Source organism: Sciurus carolinensis, chromosome 3 (assembly GCF_902686445.1).
Source record: "Sciurus carolinensis chromosome 3, mSciCar1.2, whole genome shotgun sequence".
Lineage (NCBI taxonomy): Eukaryota > Metazoa > Chordata > Mammalia > Rodentia > Sciuridae > Sciurus > Sciurus carolinensis.
This window is the reverse complement of record NC_062215.1, coordinates 138,301,541-138,324,054: the sequence shown is the minus strand read 5'-3', so window position 1 is coordinate 138,324,054 and position 22,514 is coordinate 138,301,541. Positions and strand designations below refer to the sequence as shown.

The 22,514-nt window shown below is 37.2% G+C and overlaps 1 protein-coding gene across 1 annotated transcript in view; it reads left to right on the top strand.

Moving 5' to 3' along the window:
* Hibch (3-hydroxyisobutyryl-CoA hydrolase) overlaps positions 1–22,514 on the top strand; it is a 95,783-nt gene that overhangs the window by 16,523 nt on the left and 56,746 nt on the right. Inside the window, exons 4-5 of the mRNA XM_047543753.1 lie at positions 16,722–16,802; positions 19,068–19,120. Coding sequence (XP_047399709.1) covers positions 16,722–16,802; positions 19,068–19,120 — 134 coding nt within the window. The remainder of the gene's footprint in view (positions 1–16,721; positions 16,803–19,067; positions 19,121–22,514) is intronic.

Here is a 22,514-nt window from a genome sequence, read left to right as displayed (position 1 = left end):
GTCAAAGTGCTCTCCTAAGCTTTACATTTAACTAAGTTTAACTTTTAAAATACAATTTAGAATCCAGAGTATACAATAAAAATAATCACAGGTCTGCATGGGTTAACAAAAATCAACAGATATCCTTAAATTTCTTACACATTTAGGAAACAGTGTTAATGATCTGAAATTGACTTAGTCAAAACAAACAGATATAAGACAGTTCCTCAAATGATAGGGTGGCCCTTCTATGTCAGATACATTGTATAAAAGAGCCTATTTATTGGTTATCTTGCCAGTAAACTTACATAAATTTTCATTTTGTAAACTTTTACATAAAACTTAGACAAGGCTTAGACAGATATAGTTCTCAGATGCATACATATACGTAGTCATATATATTTAGGGTGTCAGCTATATTGTTATAACCTAAGTAACCATTGTTTGTTTAATCAGTTTCAAAGTAAACATATAAGACTTTAAAACAGGTACAAACCATAATTAAGACTTAGTTCTCCAAGTGATAAAACCTAACAAATAAAAGAAAATTATCTTGATAGATGAGAGCAGATCAGTGTTTTGGACTTTGCTTCATATCAGTACATTAAAGTTCAAATAACTTTGACTCTACTAATTATAGCCAATTTAATCACAAACACTTTGATATTTACCTTTCACAAACCTTCTGCAACTTACTTAGATGTTCACAACTTTACATCCTTAGTTTTGTCCTCTTATATTATGGATTTAACCCAAAAATAGTACTTTACCAGACAAAATACTTCCTCATCCAGAAACATTTCTTTTACCTTCTAATTTCCCATATTAAAATATAGTCCCATATCTATAACTTTATTTATCTTTTCCAGTTTTGGACCCTTTATTAAATTCATATTCTAAAACAATCCATGATGAATGTTATCTGTGCATTTAATTTACACAACGAATTTCATCCAAGGAGAGAGATCAGACAATCTGACATAAACAAAAACTGTGCCTTAATCTTTTTTTTTTCCCAGGTTGCATTCAAGGGGTTGGGGCACAGGATATTTTTTGAACCTGACCTGTCTCTATTATCATTATCACATTGTCATCAATTTAAGTTCCCCACTGTCAATTGTACCTGGAGGCTCCTTTTGGGCCTTTTAAAAATACTAGGCATATTGAAATGCATTGGAGGAGGCCCTCTCCATCCTTTTCTTTAGACTTCCTTGAAGATCCCTTTGCAGAGGCTGCCTCCAAAACACGAATTTGCCTTAGTTTCTTTTATGGATGCAGTTATTTATTCTGTCAGTCTCCCTAGGTGTTTAATTTGATGGGATATTATTATAGCAAGAATTGCTTTGCCCCAGTGATGAATATCCCCTGGCCAAATGGGGTGTCCTGTCAGATCCTAAAAGGGGATACTATTCCTGTCCCCAGGTCATAAACTGACAGTACTGGAACCCACTGCCACATCCTTTGTGACCAATAGCCTCCACCCACCAGGGGCAAAAGGACCTGGAAGGTAGGGCAGAGGCCAGGTTCTCTTTGGCCATTTTTCTACAGCTCAGGCAGCTTTTCTGGGATGTGTTTTCCCCAGTTTAGAGCTGGCATCCTTGACCCACAGTGAGATGATCTGTGGCTGCCTGGGGCCCGGTTAAGAAATAGTGCTGGGAGTGCCAGCACTTGATTTAAAAGATATAAATCTTTTTTTTAACCCCTTCTGGTGTCCTGCTATCCTTGCACACCAGAGGTAAGGCCTTTTGGCACCTTTAACTTAGTTCCTGACAGTTCAGACCCCTTATCATGCAACCGAATAAATGCCTGTACATACAGAATCTCCTCCATGTACTTTATCCCTGACAGACCAACTTCAACATCAAGATTGTATAATAGTCCAGAAAAACCATTCAAAGACCAGATTGGGTTACTGTAAACCATCTTTCTCTTAGACAGGCTTATACCTATAGGTGGCCCATTCAGCCAAGATCTCTCTGTTCAAGGGACTACTGATAAGGTCAACACAGCATGCATGGCTCATGTCTTAAGGGGCCAGTAACATATTAAAAAAAACACAGATGAGAGAGGATCACTGAAACCAGGGCTGACAGATGGGGACCTTTAAAACAGACAAACCTGCACATACACATTTCTTCCACTTTGCCTTTGACAGACCAACTCCAACTGCAAGATTGTATAATAATCCAGAAAACTATTTAACTATTTAAAAGCCGGATCTTTACAGGAAAACATCATCTTAGGTAGGCTTATACCTAGAGGTGGCCTTTCAACTTATTTTACTTCTGACAGACCAACTCCAATTGCAAGATTCTACAAAAAGGAAACACAGAGGCAACTAGAGAGGGGCCCCAAAACCCATGGCCAGCAGACAGGAACCTTTAAATTGACCAGCCAACATTTTTCCCACGAAACTACCTATAGAATCAATACAGTATTGCCCATGTCTTAAAAGGGGTGGTAACAGATATAATCAAAACAAAAACACAGACAACTAGAGGGAATTCCCAAACCCAAGGCCAACAAACAGATGAGAATCTAGAACAGATCAGTAGGGAGTAAATATCCCTAGGTGCTCTGGTCCCTTTTAACCATGACTCCTACACCAGTGACGCAACAGATGTCACCAGAAAGAGGGACCAGATGTTTGGAAATCAAGGGTCTCAGCGTGCACACCAGGGTACTTACTAAATGGCCAAGGGTGTCATGATTTTTTTGAGTTCTGTTTCCTTTTTTTCCAAGTGGACCACGATGGAGCAACCTGTACCATTCAGAGAGAGAAGGCAGGAGTTCCCCGAAGCAAAAGGATTTTCGGCAGCTCCTCAGTTCCTCCCTTTACTCACAGGAATAGCTCCTCTGGTTCGACGCAAGGCAAACTCACCGTCTTCTAACTCACCTGCAATTTGACTCTCAATAAGTTCACCAGCACCTTGAATCCTCATCATGGAAGTGGGTGGGGTTCCTTGGAGAGCAAGACCTGCCCAAGAAAGAGTGGTGGCTGCTTTCAGGTCACTAGGGTACCAAGTTTGTTTCTTAAAGCTCAGTCCTTGTCCCCAATGCCAATCCAAGAATGAGGACATGGTTTTGAGAAAAAGGAAAAAAGGTTTATTTCTTTGCTAGCAAAGGAGAAGCACAGGAGACTCCTGTCCCAAAGGCTATGATTCTCTTGTTTTTGTTTTATCATTGTGTGTGTGTGTGTGTGTGTGTGTGTGTGTGTGTGTGTGTAGTGCTAGGCAACAAACCCAGGGCTTTGTACATACTATATAAGCTCTCTACTACTGAGCTATATCCCCAGCCCTTTTCATTTTGAGATACCATCTCACTAAACTTTCTAGACTGACCTCCAACTTGTGATCCTCCTTCCTCAGCCTGCTGAGCAGTTGGGAAGACAGGTATGAAGCACCATGCATGTTCATGTTTCCTCTTTGTATTACATAAGAATCACTGATTTAGACTTTGAGACAGTCTCTAGAGTTCTGATATATAGTCATCCTTCAGTATCTGCCTCCTAAAGGATTGGTTCTAGCACCCTGCCCCCAGGATACCAAAATCTACCAATGGTCAAATCTCATATAAAATGGTGTTGGGTGTGTAGCTCAGTGGTATGCTTGCCTAGCATGTGTGAAGCCCTGGATTCAATCCGTATATATCATACAAGTACATTTAACATATTTTAGTATATGATTCTCATAGAATTTAAGGACAGAAAAGGCATATGAGTTTGCACTATGTAGAAGAAAAAACTATCAGCCTTGAGATTGTAGTAGAAGCAAGGAGATGTGAACTCTGCATAAGAGAAAATTGCAATAGAAGTGAAACTATTTGATAGTGTTCATTATTCAGCAAGTATCTAACTGAGTGCTTATTTATTAAGTCAGGCAGCAGAATGTTATAGCAATGTCTTTGAGAAGTTATAGTTCCACTGTTGATACTAACAAATAAGAACGTGACTGTCTTATTCACCTCTCTAGTCTTGTCTTTTACCATTTCCCTTTAGTCTTTTAAAACAACTTTATTCTTGATTTTACCTTTGCATCCTTGCTTTTGTGCCTTTGTGGATATTGCTTCCTCCATTCACAACTTTTCTTCCTGCCATTTCCTACACTTGGGTCAGGATTATCTCTTCTGGAAAGCCATTTTTTAATTACATCCCTCCTGCTGCCATTCCCATAGCACCCCATTCTTATCTTTACTATCTATAGCACAGAGTGTATTTTAGTAGTCATTTCTTTTTCATTAGTTTAAACTCCAGGGCAGTCATTGTATATAGCTGTTTTGTCATAGAACTTAAAAAGTGTTTGGTACATAGTAGATGCTTAATAAATGTTTGGTGGTGATGAATGTGGCACAAAATTTTAACTAGGTGGAGTATACTGTAGCACTACACACATGTATCTATAATGTACTTTGTCTTAAGATATATTACCAAAGGAAAGGTTTTAGGGAATGTTTACTCAGGCATTAGAGGAAGAATTGTCAAGAGAAAGTTTGTGGCAACATATAATTTCTAATTTAAATAAAACAACATTTTGTAAGAAGTATAGTAAGAATATAGTAAATCTGTGAATACAGAAAGAAAAGCAAACTCTCAAATTGAATTTCTCTCTCTATACTCTCAAAATGCAGATCACATCTGACTTCAGATGTATGAAGTTTTTCTCCAGATGCCAAACAAGAATCATTTCTGTAGACACCAGCTGGGTGTCCTTTAATTCAATTCATTCTGACACTGTCTACCTGGAGATAGTGTCAGATCCTACAGGTTGAGGGCTCAGGTCCTGACTGCTCCCACCTCCCACTTTACATGATGGTCGTAAGCTCTGTGTTGTTTTATCTGCACTCTAACCTGCACTCTGATAAATCAGGTTCCCACAACTCACTCCTCAAGTTCAGTGAATTTGCTCAAATGGTTCATGGAACTCAGGGTTAACACTTGCATTTACTGATTTATTATAGAGAATATTATAAAGAATAAAGATGGATAGATGTGCAGGACGAGGACAGGGCATAGCACTTCCAAGCCCTCTTTGGGCACACTCCCCCCAAGAACCTCAGCTGTCCAGAAGCTCTCCAAACCCTGTGCTTTTGTGTTTTTGTGGACACTTCGTTTTATTAAGCATTATTGAAGCATGGAGACCTTGCAGATGTGTGATTAGATAAAAAGGGTGTGATCTAATGCTCACAGACTGAGTGGCAAGGCCTGTCTGTGCAGCATTCCTCCTTCCCAGATCTGGGAAGACTCTTCAAATGGAGTCTGTGATCGGCTGTCAGACAAAGTGGGTCAAAGAGTAACTTTTTGACCAGCTCCAAGACAAAGGTGGGGGAAGATTTGAGTATGTGATCTGTTTTGGGAAAGAGAAGTTCTAGTTTTTCTGGCCTGTTTTGGAGAGGGAGTTAAGGAGCCTGGAACTGTGGATGAGACCCAAAATGTGTGCATTTCATAACATCAAAATAAGTCAATTAAGAATTTTGTCGAGGTTCTCGGAACGGAACTGGCCCGCTAGTGAGAGCCTGTCTGAACAGAGCACGCTCCGAGTCCCGGAGCCCCTGCAGTGCAGTGTACTCCTGCAAAGAACCAGCGGAGAGCCTCGATCTGCAGTCAGCCTCAGGGATAAGGGCAGGGCAGCTGGAGACCTCTTCAGGCGGCTCTGCCCACTCCGGCTGCGGGCTCTCTTCACGGGGCGATCCAAGATGGTGGCCTAGAGGGAGACTGCACCTCCGGTCGCTCCACAACCCAGGAGTTAAGAAGGGGAGGCATTGAGAGACTCGGACTGAAGTGGAGCCACGGGTGAGTCTGCCCACTGGGTAAAGCTCAGCCCGGGTGGCAGGCCCAGATAGAGGTGGCTTAGCAGAGCCGGGCAGGGCAGCTAGAGTCATCCACAGGCAGTCCTGCGCACTCCGGCGGTGGGCCCCGCCCACACAGCCAGCTTCTCCAGGTTCTCGGAACGGAACTGGCCCGCTAGTGAGAGCCTGTCTGAACAGAGCACGCTCCGAGTCCCGGAGCCCCTGCAGTGCAGTGTACTCCTGCAAAGAACCAGCGGAGAGCCTCGATCTGCAGTCAGCCTCAGGGATAAGGGCAGGGCAGCCGGAGACCTCTTCAGGCGGCTCTGCCCACTCCGGCTTGAGTCTTCCCAAGGTAGTCTTCCACACTCCGGCAGTGGGCTCTTCCCACACGGCCAGCTGCACGGTGCAGGCCCACAGTGAGAGCATTTCCGCACAGAGCCAGTTCCAAAACGTGGAACCAGTAGGGGGCTAGGGGCAGTATTCTTCGAATGAGCTGCTTTATCAGATTCCTCCAAGACAGCAGGCTACTGAAGGCTGGGAGGTGATACACTGGAAATCTACTGGGACACTATAAGCCAATAGTGGAAAACTGCAATATCTCAGGGTCCCACTGACAACTGACCATTATGAGAAAACAAGGGAAGAAAATGTCCCAAACAAACCTAGATACTACATCAATAAAACCCAATGACAGCACAGCAGAAGAAATGTCAGAAAGGGAGTTCAGAATGTACGTAATTAAAACGATCAGGGAAGCTAATGAGGAGATGAAAGAGCAAATGCAGGCATTGAAGGAGGAGATGAAAGAGCAAATGCAGGCATTAAATGATCGCACCAATCAACAGTTAAAAGACCAAATACGGGAAGCAAGAGATCATTTCAATAAAGAGTTAGAGATACTGAAAAAAAACCAAACTGAAATCCTTGAAATGAAGGAAACAATAAACCAAGTTAAAAACTCCATAGAAAGCATAACCAATAGGATAGAACACCTGGAAGACAGAACCTCAGACATTGAAGACAAAATATTTAACCTTGAAAACAAAGTTGAACAAACAGAGAAGATGGTAAGAAATCATGAACAGAATCTCCAAGAACTATGGGATATCATGAAAAGGCCAAATTTGAGAATTATTGGGATTGAGGAAGGCTTAGAGAAACAAACCAAAGGAATGAACAATCTATTCAATGAAATAATAACAGAAAATTTCCCAAATCTGAAGAACGAAATGGAAAACCAAGTACAAGAGGCTTATAGAACTCCAAACATACAAAATTACAACAGACCCACACCAAGGCACATTATTATGAAAATACCTAACATACAAAATAAAGACAGAATTTTAAAGGCCGCGAGAGAAAAGAATCAAATTACATTCAGAGGGAAACCAATAAGAATATCAGCAAATTTTTCAATCCAGACCCTAAAAGCTAGAAGGGCCTGGAACAACATATACCAAGCCCTGAAAGAAAATGGATGCCAACCAAGAATCTTATACCCAGCAAAACTTACCTTCAAATTTGACGATGAAATAAGATCCTTCCATGATAAACAAAAGCTAAAGGAATTTACAAAAAGAAAGCCAGCATTACAGAACATTCTCAGCAAAATATTCCATGAGGAAGAGATGAAAAACAACGATGCAAATCAGCAACAGGAGGCGCTAGCCTAAAGGAATAGCCAAATAAAGGAGAAACCAAATCATGTCAAAAACAAATATGAGTCAATTGACTGGGAATACAAATCATATCACAATAATAACCCTGAATGTTAATGGCCTGAATTCATCAATCAAAAGACACAGACTGGCAGATTGGATTAAAAAGAAAAATCCAACAATATGCTGCCTGCAAGAGACACATCTCATAGAAAGAGACACCCATAGACTAAAGGTGAAAGGATGGGGAAAAACATACCATGCACACGGACACAGCAAAAAAGCTGGAGTATCCATCCTCATCTCAGATAATGTGGACTTCAAACCAAAACTAGTCAGAAGGGATAAAGAAGGACATTACATGCTGCTTAAGGGAAGCATAAATCAGCAAGACATAACAATCATAAATATCTATGCCCCGAACATTGGCTCACCCACGTACGTCAAACAAATCCTTCTCAATTCCAGAAATCAAATAGACCACAACACAATAATACTAGGCGATTTTAACACACCTCTCTCACCACTGGATAGATCGTCCAAACAAAAATTGAATAAAGAAACTATAGATCTCAACAACACAATCTGCAATTTAGACTTAACGGACATATATAGAATATACCATCCAACAAAGAATGAATACACTTTCTTCTCAGCAGCACATGGATCCTTCTCTAAAATAGACCATATTTTATGCCACAAAGCTACTGTTAGTAAATACAAGAAGATAGAGATACTACCTTGTACTCTATCAGATCATAATGGATTGAAATTAGAAATAAATGACAGAATAAAAAACAGAAACTTCTCCAATACCTGGAGACTAAATAATACACTATTATATGATGAATGGATAACAGAAGACATCAGGAGGGAAATAAAAAAATTCTTAGAAGTAAACGAGAACAAAGACACATCATATCAAAATCTCTGGGACACTATGAAAGCAGTACTTAGAGGAAGATTTATTTCATGGGGTGCATTCAAAAAAAGAAGTAGAAATCAACAAATAAACGAGTTAACACTACAGCTCAAAGCACTAGAAAAAGAAGAGCAGACCAATACCAAAAGTAGTAGAAGACAGGAAATAGTTAAAATCAGAGCCGAAATCAACGAAATCGAAACAAAAGAAACAATCGGAAAAATTAATAAAATAAATAGTTGGTTCTTTGAAAAAATAAATAAAATTGATAAACCCTTAGCCACACTAACAAAGAGAAAGAGGGAGAAAACTCAAATTACTAAAATTCGGAATGAACAAGGAAACATCACAACAGACACGAGTGAAATACAAAACATAATTAGAAGCTATTTCGAAAATCTATACTCCAACAAAACAGAAAACCTTGAAGACATCAACAAATTTCTAGAGACATATGAACTACCTAAACTGAACGAGGAGGACATACACAACTTAAATAAACCAATTTCAAGCAATGAAATAGAAGAGGTCATCAAAAGCCTACCAACAAAGAAAAGTCCAGGACCAGATGGGTTCTCAGCCGAGTTCTACAAAACCTTTAAAGAAGAGCTCATTCCAATACTCCTCAAACTATTCCATGAAATAGAAGAGGAGGGAACCCTACCAAACTCGTTCTATGAAGCCAATATCACCCTGATACCTAAACCAGACAGAGACACATCAAGGAAAGAAAATTTCAGACCAATATCCTTAATGAACATCGATGCAAAAATTCTCAACAAAATTTTAGCAAATCGCATACAAATATATATTAAAAAGATAGTGCACCACGATCAAGTGGGTTTTATCCCAGGGATGCAAGGTTGGTTCAACATTCGGAAATCAATAAATGTCATTCACCATATCAACAGACTTAAAGTTAAGAATCACATGATTATTTCAATAGATGCAGAAAAAGCATTTGATAAAATACAGCATCCCTTCATGCTCAAAACACTAGAAAAAATTGGGGTAATGGGAACATTCCTAAACATTATAAAGGCCATCTACGCTAAGCCCATGGCTAATATCATTCTAAATGGTGAAAAACTGAAAGCGTTCCCCCTAAAAACTGGAACAAGGCAGGGATGCCCTCTTTCACCGCTTCTATTCAACATCGTCCTTGAGACTCTAGCCAGAGCAATCAGACAAACCAAAGAAATTAAAGGGATACGAATAGGAAAAGAAGAACTCAAACTATCCCTGTTCGCTGATGACATGATTATATATTTAGAGGAACCTGGAAATTCCACCAGAAAACTTTTAGAACTCATAAGTGAATTCAGTAAAGTAGCAGGTTACAAGATCAATGCTCATAAATCCAATGCATTTTTATACATAAGTGATGAATCTTCAGAAAGAGAAATTAGGAAAACTACCCCATTCACAATAGCATCGAAAAAAATAAAATACTTGGGAATCAATCTCACAAAAGAGGTGAAAGACCTCTACAATGAGAACTACAGAACACTAAAGAAAGAAATTCAAGAAAACCTTAGAAGATGGAAAGATCTCCCATGTTCCTGGATAGGCAGAATTAATATCGTCAAAATGGCTATACTACCTAAAGTTCTATACAGATTCAATGCAATTCCAATTAAAATCCCAATGATGTACCTCGCAGAAATAGAGCAAGCAATTATGAAATTCATCTGGAAGAATAAAAAACCTAGAATAGCTAAAGCAATCCTCAGTAGCAAGAGCGAAGCAGGGGGTATTGCAATACCAGATCTTCAACTCTACTACAAAGCAATAGTAACAAAAACGGCATGGTATTGGTACCAAAATAGACAGGTAGATCAATGGTACAGAATAGAGGACATGGACACAAACCCAAATAAATACAATTTTCTCATACTAGACAAAGGTTCCAACAATATGCAATGGAGAAAAGATAGCCTCTTCAACAAATGGTGCTGGGAAAACTGGAAAACTATATGCAATAGAATGAAACTAAACCCCTATCTCTCACCCTACACAAAACTCAACTCAAAGTGGATCAAGGACCTCGGAATCAGACCAGAGACCCTGCATCTTATAGAAGAAAAAGTAGGTCCAAATCTTCAACTTGTTGGCTCAGGATCAGATTTCCTTAACAGGACTCCCATAGCACAAGAAATAAAAGCAAGAATCAACAACTGGGATAGATTCAAACTAAAAAGCTTTCTCTCAGCAAAGGAAACTATCAGAAATGTGAAGAGAGAGCCTACAGAGTGGGAGAATATCTTTGCCAACCATACCTCAGATAGAGCGCTAATTTCCAGAATCTATAAAGAACTCAAAAAACTCTACACGAAGAATACAAATAATCCAATCAACAAATGGGCTAAGGAAATGAACAGACACTTCTCAGAAGAAGATGTACAAGTAATCACCAGATATATGAAAAAATGTTCAACATCCCTAGTAATAAGGGAAATGCAAATCAAAACCACCCTAAGATTTATCTCACCCCAATTAGAATGGCGATTATCAAGAATACAAGCAACAATAGGTGTTGGCGAGGATGTGGTGAAAAAGGAACACTCATACATTGCTGGTGGGGTTGCAAATTAGTGCAACCACTCTGGAAAGCAGTGTGGAGATTCCTCAGAAAGCTTGGAATGGAAACACCATTTGACCCAGCTATCCCACTCCTTGGCCTATACCCAAAGGACTTAAAATCAGCATACTACAGAGATACAGCCACATCAATGTTCATTGCTGCTCAATTCACCATAGCCAGATTGTGGAACCAACCTAGATGCCCTTCAGTTGATGAATGGATAAAGAAACTGTGGCATATTTATACAATGGAATATTACTCCGCAATGAAGAATGATAAAATTATGGCATTTGTAGGCAAATGGTCGAAATTGGAGAATATCATGCTAAGTGAGATAAGCCAATCTCAAAAAACTAAAGGACAAATGATCTCGCTGATAAGCGGATGAGGACATATAATGGGGGTGGGAGGGGCTAGCATTAGGTTTAGGGTTAGGTTTAGAGTTAGGCTAAGGAGAGCAGTAAGAATGAAGGAAAGAAGGACTGTGTAGAGGGAAAAGAGGGGTGGGAGGGGGTGGGAGGGGTGGGAGGGGTGGGGGGGGAGGGGAAAAATATAATAAACATCATTACCCTATGTAAACGTAAAAAAAATAAAAAAAAAAATAAAAATAAAAAAAAAAAAAAAAAAAAAAAAAAAAAAAAAAAGACCAAATACGGGAAGCAAGAGATCATTTCAATAAAGAGTTAGAGATACTGAAAAAAAACCAAACTGAATCCTTGAAATGAAGGAAACAATAAACCAAGTTAAAAACTCCATAGAAAGCATAACCAATAGGATAGAACACCTGGAAGACAGAACCTCAGACATTGAAGACAAAATATTTAACCTTGAAAACAAAGTTGAACAAACAGAGAAGATGGTAAGAAATCATGAACAGAATCTCCAAGAACTATGGGATATCATGAAAAGGCCAAATTTGAGAATTATTGGGATTGAGGAAGGCTTAGAGAAACAAACCAAAGGAATGAACAATCTATTCAATGAAATAATAACAGAAAATTTCCCAAATCTGAAGAACGAAATGGAAAACCAAGTACAAGAGGCTTATAGAACTCCAAACATACAAAATTACAACAGACCCACACCAAGGCACATTATTATGAAAATACCTAACATACAAAATAAAGACAGAATTTTAAAGGCCGCGAGAGAAAAGAATCAAATTACATTCAGAGGGAAACCAATAAGAATATCAGCAGATTTTTCAATCCAGACCCTAAAAGCTAGAAGGGCCTGGAACAACATATACCAAGCCCTGAAAGAAAATGGATGCCAACCAAGAATCTTATACCCAGCAAAACTTACCTTCAAATTTGACGATGAAATAAGATCCTTCCATGATAAACAAAAGCTAAAGGAATTTACAAAAAGAAAGCCAGCATTACAGAACATTCTCAGCAAAATATTCCATGAGGAAGAGATGAAAAACAACGATGCAAATCAGCAACAGGAGGCGCTAGCCTAAAGGAATAGCCAAATAAAGGAGAAACCAAATCATGTCAAAAACAAATATGAGTCAATTGACTGGGAATACAAATCATATCACAATAATAACCCTGAATGTTAATGGCCTGAATTCATCAATCAAAAGACACAGACTGGCAGATTGGATTAAAAAGAAAAATCCAACAATATGCTGCCTGCAAGAGACACATCTCATAGAAAGAGACACCCATAGACTAAAGGTGAAAGGATGGGGAAAAACATACCATGCACACGGACACAGCAAAAAAGCTGGAGTATCCATCCTCATCTCAGATAATGTGGACTTCAAACCAAAACTAGTCAGAAGGGATAAAGAAGGACATTACATGCTGCTTAAGGGAAGCATAAATCAGCAAGACATAACAATCATAAATATCTATGCCCCGAACATTGGCTCATCCACGTACGTCAAACAAATCCTTCTCAATTCCAGAAATCAAATAGACCACAACACAATAATACTAGGCGATTTTAACACACCTCTCTCACCACTGGATAGATCGTCCAAACAAAAATTGAATAAAGAAACTATAGATCTCAACAACACAATCAGCAATTTAGACTTAACGGACATATATAGAATATACCATCCAACAAAGAATGAATACACTTTCTTCTCAGCAGCACATGGATCCTTCTCTAAAATAGACCATATTTTATGCCACAAAGCTACTGTTAGTAAATACAAGAAGATAGAGATACTACCTTGTACTCTATCAGATCATAATGGATTGAAATTAAAAATAAATGACAGAATAAAAACAGAAACTTCTCCAATACCTGGAGACTAAATAATACACTATTATATGATGAATGGATAACAGAAGACATCAGGAGGGAAATAAAAAAATTCTTAGAAGTAAACGAGAACAAAGACACATCATATCAAAATCTCTGGGACACTATGAAAGCAGTACTTAGAGGAAGATTTATTTCATGGGGTGCATTCAAAAAAAGAAGTAGAAATCAACAAATAAACGAGTTAACACTACAGCTCAAAGCACTAGAAAAAGAAGAGCAGACCAATACCAAAAGTAGTAGAAGACAGGAAATAGTTAAAATCAGAGCCGAAATCAACGAAATCGAAACAAAAGAAACAATCGGAAAAATTAATAAAATAAATAGTTGGTTCTTTGAAAAAATAAATAAAATTGATAAACCCTTAGCCACACTAACAAAGAGGAAAGAGGGAGAAAACTCAAATTACTAAAATTCGGAATGACAAGGAAACATCACAACAGACACGAGTGAAATACAAAACATAATTAGAAGCTATTTCGAAAATCTATACTCCAACAAAACAGAAAACCTTGAAGACATCAACAAATTTCTAGAGACATATGAACTACCTAAACTGAACGAGGAGGACATACACAACTTAAATAAACCAATTTCAAGCAATGAAATAGAAGAGGTCATCAAAAGCCTACCAACAAAGAAAAGTCCAGGACCAGATGGGTTCTCAGCCGAGTTCTATAAAACCTTTAAAGAAGAGCTCATTCCAATACTCCTCAAACTATTCCATGAAATAGAAGAGGAGGGAACCCTACCAAACTCGTTCTATGAAGCCAATATCACCCTGATACCTAAACCAGACAGAGACACATCAAGGAAAGAAAATTTCAGACCAATATCCTTAATGAACATCGATGCAAAAATTCTCAACAAAATTTTAGCAAATCGCATACAAATATATATTAAAAAGATAGTGCACCACGATCAAGTGGGTTTTATCCCAGGGATGCAAGGTTGGTTCAACATTCGGAAATCAATAAACGTCATTCACCATATCAACAGACTTAAAGTTAAGAATCACATGATTATTTCAATAGATGCAGAAAAAGCATTTGATAAAATACAGCATCCCTTCATGCTCAAAACACTAGAAAAATTGGGGTAATGGGAACATTCCTAAACATTATAAAGGCCATCTACGCTAAGCCCATGGCTAATATCATTCTAAATGGTGAAAAACTGAAAGCGTTCCCCCTAAAAACTGGAACAAGGCAGGGATGCCCTCTTTCACCGCTTCTATTCAACATCGTCCTTGAGACTCTAGCCAGAGCAATCAGACAAACCAAAGAAATTAAAGGGATACGAATAGGAAAAGAAGAACTCAAACTATCCCTGTTCGCTGATGACATGATTATATATTTAGAGGAACCTGGAAATTCCACCAGAAAACTTTTAGAACTCATAAGTGAATTCAGTAAAGTAGCAGGTTACAAGATCAATGCTCATAAATCCAATGCATTTTTATACATAAGTGATGAATCTTCAGAAAGAGAAATTAGGAAAACTACTCCATTCACAATAGCATCGAAAAAAATAAAATACTTGGGAATCAATCTCACAAAAGAGGTGAACGACCTCTACAATGAGAACTACAGAACACTAAAGAAAGAAATTCAAGAAAACCTTAGAAGATGGAAAGATCTCCCATGTTCCTGGATAGGCAGAATTAATATCGTCAAAATGGCTATACTACCTAAAGTTCTATACAGATTCAATGCAATTCCAATTAAAATCCCAATGATGTACCTCGCAGAAATAGAGCAAGCAATTATGAAATTCATCTGGAAGAATAAAAAACCTAGAATAGCTAAAGCAATCCTCAGTAGCAAGAGCGAAGCAGGGGGTATTGCAATACCAGATCTTCAACTCTACCACAAAGCAATAGTAACAAAAACGGCATGGTATTGGTACCAAAATAGACAGGTAGATCAATGGTACAGAATAGAGGACATGGACACAAACCCAAATAAATACAATTTTCTCATACTAGACAAAGGTTCCAACAATATGCAATGGAGAAAAGATAGCCTCTTCAACAAATGGTGCTGGGAAAACTGGAAAACTATATGCAATAGAATGAAAGTAAACCCCTATCTCTCACCCTACACAAAACTCAACTCAAAATGGATCAAGGACCTCGGAATCAGACCAGAGACCCTGCATCTTATAGAAGAAAAAGTAGGTCCAAATCTTCAACTTGTTGGCTCAGGATCAGATTTCCTTAACAGGACTCCCATAGCACAAGAAATAAAAGCAAGAATAAACAACTGGGATAGATTCAAACTAAAAAGCTTTCTCTCAGCAAAGGAAACTATCAGAAATGTGAAGAGAGAGCCTACAGAGTGGGAGAATATCTTTGCCAACCATACCTCAGATAGAGCGCTAATTTCCAGAATCTATAAAGAACTCAAAAAACTCTACACGAAGAATACAAATAATCCAATCAACAAATGGGCTAAGGATATGAACAGACACTTCACAGAAGAAGATGTACAAGTAATCACCAGATATATGAAAAAATGTTCAACATCCCTAGTAATAAGGGAAATGCAAATCAAAACTACCCTAAGATTTCATCTCACCCCAATTAGAATGGCGATTATCAAGAATACAAACAACAATAGGTGTTGGCGAGGATGTGGTGAAAAAGGAACACTCATACATTGCTGGTGGGGTTGCAAATTAGTGCAACCACTCTGGAAAGCAGTGTGGAGATTCCTCAGAAAGCTTGGAATGGAAACACCATTTGACCCAGCTATCCCACTCCTTGGCCTATACCCAAAGGACTTAAAATCAGCATACTACAGAGATACAGCCACATCAATGTTCATTGCTGCTCAATTCACCATAGCCAGATTGTGGAACCAACCTAGATGCCCTTCAGTTGATGAATGGATAAAGAAACTGTGGCATATTTATACAATGGAATATTACTCCGCAATGAAGAATGATAAAATTATGGCATTTGTAGGCAAATGGTCGAAATTGGAGAATATCATGCTAAGTGAGATAAGCCAATCTCAAAAAACTAAAGGACGAATGATCTCGCTGATAAGCGGATGAGGACATATAATGGGGGGTGGGAGGGGCTAGCATTAGGTTTAGGGTTAGGTTTAGAGTTAGGCTAAGGAGAGCAGTAAGAATGAAGGAAAGAAGGACTGTGTAGAGGGAAAAGAGGGGTGGGAGGGGTGGGAGGGGTGGGAGGGGTGGGGGGGAGGGGAAAAATATAATAAACATCATTACCCTATGTAAACGTAAAAAAAATAAATAAATAAATAAATAAATAAAAAAAAAAAAAAGAATTTTGTCTTGAAATTTTGATACTGGACTTGTGGATCTCTATATTTCTGTGGCATGATCAACTTCAATTTTATCAAGCCATTTTGGAGCCCCCCCCAGTACTTAATTATCATAGTATTTTTAATTTAATATATCTTAATATGTTGACTAGAAAACACCTTTTTTGGTTTTGAATTGTTCCTCTTTTTGATTTCTAACTGTTTTCCTTTCTTAGAACTCTCAGAAGTTACAAAGGCAAAACAGAAGTTTGCTGAAGTTTTCTTCAGAGAAGAATATATACTGAACAATGCCATTGGTATGTGTACTCTCGGGAAAGCTTTGAAAATGGAATCAAGAAATAGGGTGGGCAGTATGATTTGTTAAGATGTCATCAGTAGGCACTTTTTTTTTTTGGATATTGGGGATTGAATCCAGAGGTGCTTAATCATTGAGCCATATCTTCAGCCCTTTTTATTTTTTATTTCGAGGCAGGATCATACTAAATTGTTTCAGGATTCACTAAGAGCTGAGACTGGCCTTGAACTTAATGATCCTACTGCCTCAGCTTTCCAGGTTGCTGGGATTATAGGCATGTGCCACCTTGCCTGATTTATTGAAAATTTATATACTGTATGTTAGGCATAAATAAAGTTGATTAAAGTATTTTGACTGCTTATTACAGAATGATTATATTTGTAGGCTATTCTTAACTGCTGTTTGTCATGAAATCAATTTGAAAACATGGATTTCTGATCATATAGTTAGCTTTCTTACAAAAAACTTGGGTTCCACCTTTCTATATAAAATGTAGTATCATTTCCTAATTTTCAAGGAATTCAGAAATGAAATTTCCTTATAGTCAAGGTTCTGGGTTTCACTGGAAGCAAAGCAGTATTTACTTTTATCAAACATGTGTTTTCAAAAGTTAAATTACAGGGAATAACGTAGCACATACTTATGTACCCACCAGTCCAACAATGACAGATATCAATATGTTATTTTTGCTTGATTTTGAAAAATTTATTTAAAAGAAAAAAATACTTTAATTTTTAAAGCCACAATTTGGCCCATTTTGTGGTTTTCTTTTGTGTCATTCCTTTCTCTAACCGGAAGCAACCATTGGCTGGGCATAGTGATACAACCATAACTTTTAATTTTACTACATGCTTATGAACTTATTAGTGTTTTGAAATTTACATAAATTTTTACTACATATAATGTTGACTGACTTAGAGTGGTTTACTTTAATCATTCAAATTTACAGTGGTGTGAAAGCAGTACATGTTCTATAGCAACTGTATTTCAAATTTAGAATTTTGATCTTTTCTTGAGTTAGTGATACGCAGTTCAGTACTCTCCCATGATACTGGGCAGCAGCAGCAAGCTGCAGTTCACAGGGGTGAACGGCCTCTGTGATGTGTGGTAAGTTAGATATTTTAAATGTGTTTTTACTTGCAATAGTTCCACTTTAGTAGTGGTCTTACTGGTTGAAAATTCATAAGTCAAGGAGCATCTATATGTTGTTCCCTAAGTTGTTTCTAATAAGACAGAGTATAACTGTACTATAGTATCCAATATTATGACTATATCCCATATTATTTATTCTACATTTATGGATATCTTAGGTCATTTCTAGTTACTAGCATAGATGATTGTAACCTTGTAATGTCCATATGTTAAAGTTTCTCTAGACATAAGTATGTAGAATGTGGATCATAGAACTTATACGTCTTCACTTTGTTTCCAAATTCTCTTCAAAATATGGCTTTTTCTCTACCCATCTTTTGTCATGTCTACTCTTGGATTTTTCATTTTCCAGAATTGCTAGGTGGATCAAAACCCTGAAGTTTTATATTGGCATTTGATAAGGAGGTAATCTTAGCAAAAAGTTATAAAAGAATCTCAATGATTTATATTTTTGTTATGTTCTGGTCAACTTTCCCTCTCAGAGGAAAAAATAAAAGAGGGAATGGATGGATGACAAGAGAAGTTCATATGATTAACAGAATTTTCTACTGGGAAAGGACATCTGAGGCCATGTTAAGTCTCATCATCTTATATATATATAAGATACCCTTATCTGGCATGTATATATATTATGTATAATTCATATCTATATATTTATCATTTAATACCTAATTTGAATTGCCAGTTAATGATAAAGCTGAGGCTAAAATCTGAGTCCTCTAACTCCCAGTCCATGCTTTTCCTTGTATGCTGTACTTCTTTGTATGTATCCAGATACTTTAGTTATATGGAAAACAAATATGTTCTTTAAATTACAACTGTGTACATAAACATCAGTAGCTTATAAGATATTAATTATGTTTCTTAATTACTGAGTTACATGAGAATTTGTTTCAAATTGAAGGTTGAGTTGTTTAGTGATAATGAATAACTAATCAGGATTGTATATGAATTGACATTTAAAAAATAATACATTTTATTAGCCTTATAATAGTCCTATTTGATATTTCTTACAAAAATATCCCAGGAAGAATAGAGTCTATCTAACATGATTTTTGGAAATGTGAATATATTTTAAACATTGCAACTAAAATTATAGCTCTGTTTCTTTTAGCTTCTTTCCAGAAACCATACATCGCACTTATGGATGGAATTACAATGGGTGGGGTAAGTAGTCTTTTTACTCTCCATTAATCTGAGTGAGTTGTATTTTAAAAAAAGTGAATAATTTTTAAATGGAAGTAAGATGATGAAAATCCAGAACTCTCTGAAACAAAATCATGTGTGGATTGGATTTTGGATCCTGGCAGGTTTGGTTTATAGTATCTACTTATAACACTTTTAGACTGTCTCAACCCACAAGAGTATTTTATGTTCTTAATTACATTATATACTATTTTAATTTTTTGAATTAGCAAGATTTCTCTTCCTTTTTTTTTTTTTTTTTTTTGTATCAGGAATTGAACCCAGGGGCACTTAACCACTGAGTGACATCACTGGCTCTTTTTTTATTTTTTATTTTGTTACAAGGTCTTGATAAGTTGCTGAGGCTGGCCTTGAACTTGCAATCCTCCTGCCTCTTGAGTTGCTGGTATTACATGCATGCACCACCACACCCAGCAACAAGATATCTTAAGCAACAAAAACTGCATTTTTTTGGTTCATATGTAGAACCTTTTTTTCTACTTAATGAATTGCTTGCTTTCAGCAACTTCAGAAGAGAAACAGGAATGTAGATTTTTCCCCTTAGATTATCAGTGATGGGAATGTGGTTGACTAAGTTGTATCTATTGTATATAATTTCACCTTAGTGGACGCTGGTAATGTTAAAAATTTCTCTAAAACTGCATTTCTATCAGTTGACATATTTATTTTGCCTCTGTGCTATTATAAAGAACTCTGAAATATAACTGATCTTGAATAACTTGATATGGAATTGGAGTGAATATGAAAAAAATTGCAGAACAAATAGTAAATTATACAACTATGCCTATAACAAAAACAAGACTTTAAAGAAGTGAGAGTTCATAATGGATCTTCACGGTGAAAAGGGGGCTTCATGGAGAAGATGGTGAATTTAACTCAGCCTAGAAAGATAGTATGGGGAGAAAAAGTAATTTCTTTTCTTTTCCCAATTGCAAGGGTCATGGCTGACATTCTAAAACAAAAGATTAACAAGAGAGAAGGTTAACATTTATTTAATCAAAGTTTTACATGACGCAGAAATCTTGAAAACCCGAAGATCCAGGAAAGACTGTATTTTATACTTAGGTTTAATGCAGAATGGATGGTTTGGAGAGAATATGATTACAGAAAAGGAATGTGAGGCAGTGTGCTAGATTGGGGGACTTAGCAAGGCCTGTTTGCTTAGGTGGTTCTTGGCCTCCCTGATAGCATTCTTTCCTCTAGTCTTAATGCAGAATATTCTTCACTTGACAGTCTAATGATGTACTTTTAGGAGAGGTTGCTCAGAGAATTCCTTTATTGTTAGCTCTCTTACAGAAAGATGGGGAAAATCAGAGAGTGACCTTTAAAATATGGCCCATTGGGATATGTGGTTTTTGTTAATTTTTTAATTGTTCTAATTGGTTATACATGAAAATAGAATGCATTTTAACATGTCGTACACAAATGGAGCATAACTTCTCATTCCTCTGGCTGTACATGGTGCTTAGTCACACTAGTAGTGTAATCATACGTGTACATGGAGTAATAATGTCCATCTCATTCTATCGTCTTTCCCATCCCTACTGCCCCACCCCTACCCTCACTCCCCTCTGCATAATCCAAAAATACCTTCTTTCTTCCCTACCCATCCCCAACTATGGATCAGCATCCCCTTATCAGAGAAAACATTTGGCCTTTGGTTTTTTTGGGTTTGACTTATTTCACTTAGCATGATATTCTCTAGTTCCATCCATCTTCCTGCAAATGCCATAATTTCATTCTTCTTTAAGGCTAAGTAATATTCCGTTGAGTATATGTACCACATTTTCTTTTTCCATTCATCAGTTGAAGGGCATCTAGGTTGGTTCCATAGTTTAGCTATTGTGAATTGAGCTGCTGTAAACATTGATGTGACTGTCTTTCTGTAGTATGCTGATTTTAAGTCCTTTGGCTATAAACCGAGGAGTGGGATAGCTGGGTCAAATGGTGGTTCCATTCCAAGTTTTCTGAGGAATCTCCATACTGCTTTCCAAACTGGTTGCACCAATCTGCAGTCCCACCAGCAATGTATGAGTGTACCTTTCCCCACATCATCACCAACATTTATTATTGCTTGTATTCTTGATAATTGTCATTCTGACTGAAGTGAGATGAAATCTTAGAGCAGTTTTCATTTACATTTCTCTAATTGCAGGAGGTGATGAATATTTTTTCATATGTTTGTTTATCAGTTGTATTTCTCCATTTGTGAAGTGTTTATTCAGTTCCTTAGCCCATTATTAATTGGGTTAATTGTTTTTTGGTGTTAAGTTTTTTGAGTTCTTTATAGGTCCTGGGGATCAGTGCTCTATCTGAAGTGCATATGGTAAAGATCTTCTCTATTTCTGTGGGCTCTCTATTCATGTTAACATTTCCTTTGCTAAGAAGAAACTTTTTAATTTGAATCCATCCTACTTATTGATTCTTAATTTTATTCTTGCACTTTAAGAGTCTTGTTAAGGAAGTCAGGTCCTAAGCCAACATAGTGAAGATTTGGGCCTACACTTTCTTCTATTAGGAGCAGGGTCTCTGTTCTAGTGCCTAAGACTTCTATGTACTTTGAGATGAGTTTTGTGCAGGATGAGAGATAGAGGTTTAATTTCATTTTGTTACATATGGATTTCCAGTTTTCCCAGTACCATTTGTTGAATAGGCTATTTTTTCTTCAGTGTATGTTTTTGGTACCTTTGCCTAGTATGAGATAACTGTATTTATGTGGGTCTGGGTCTATGTCTTCTATTTTGTACCATTGGTCTACATGTCTATTTTGGTGTCAATTCCATGCCATTTTTGTTACTATTGATCTGTAGTATAGTTTAAGGTCTGGTACTGTGATGCCTCCTGCTTCGCTCTTCTTGCTAAGGATTGCCTTGTTTATTCTGGGTCTCTTTCTTCCAAATGAATTTCATGATTGATTTTTCTAGTTCTGTGAAGAATGTCATTGGGATTTTAATAGGAATTGCATTGAATCTGTCTAACACTTTTGGTAGAATGGCCATTTTAACAATATTAATTCTACCTATATAAGAGCATGGGAGATCTTTCCATCTAAGGTCTTCTTTAATTTCTTTCTTTGGTGTTCTGTAGTCTTCAATGTAGAGGTCTTTCACCTCTTTTGTTAGATTAATTCCCAAGTATTTTATATATTTTTTTGAGGCTATTGTCAATGGGGGGGTAGTTTTCCTAATTTCTCTTTCAGGGGATTCACCACTGATGTATAGAAATGCATTTGATTTATGGATATTGATTTTATATCCTGCTACTTTGCTGAATTCATTTATGAGTTCTAGAAGTTTTTTGGTAGAATTTTTTGGATCTTCTAAATATAGAATCATGTCATCAGCAAATAGTGATA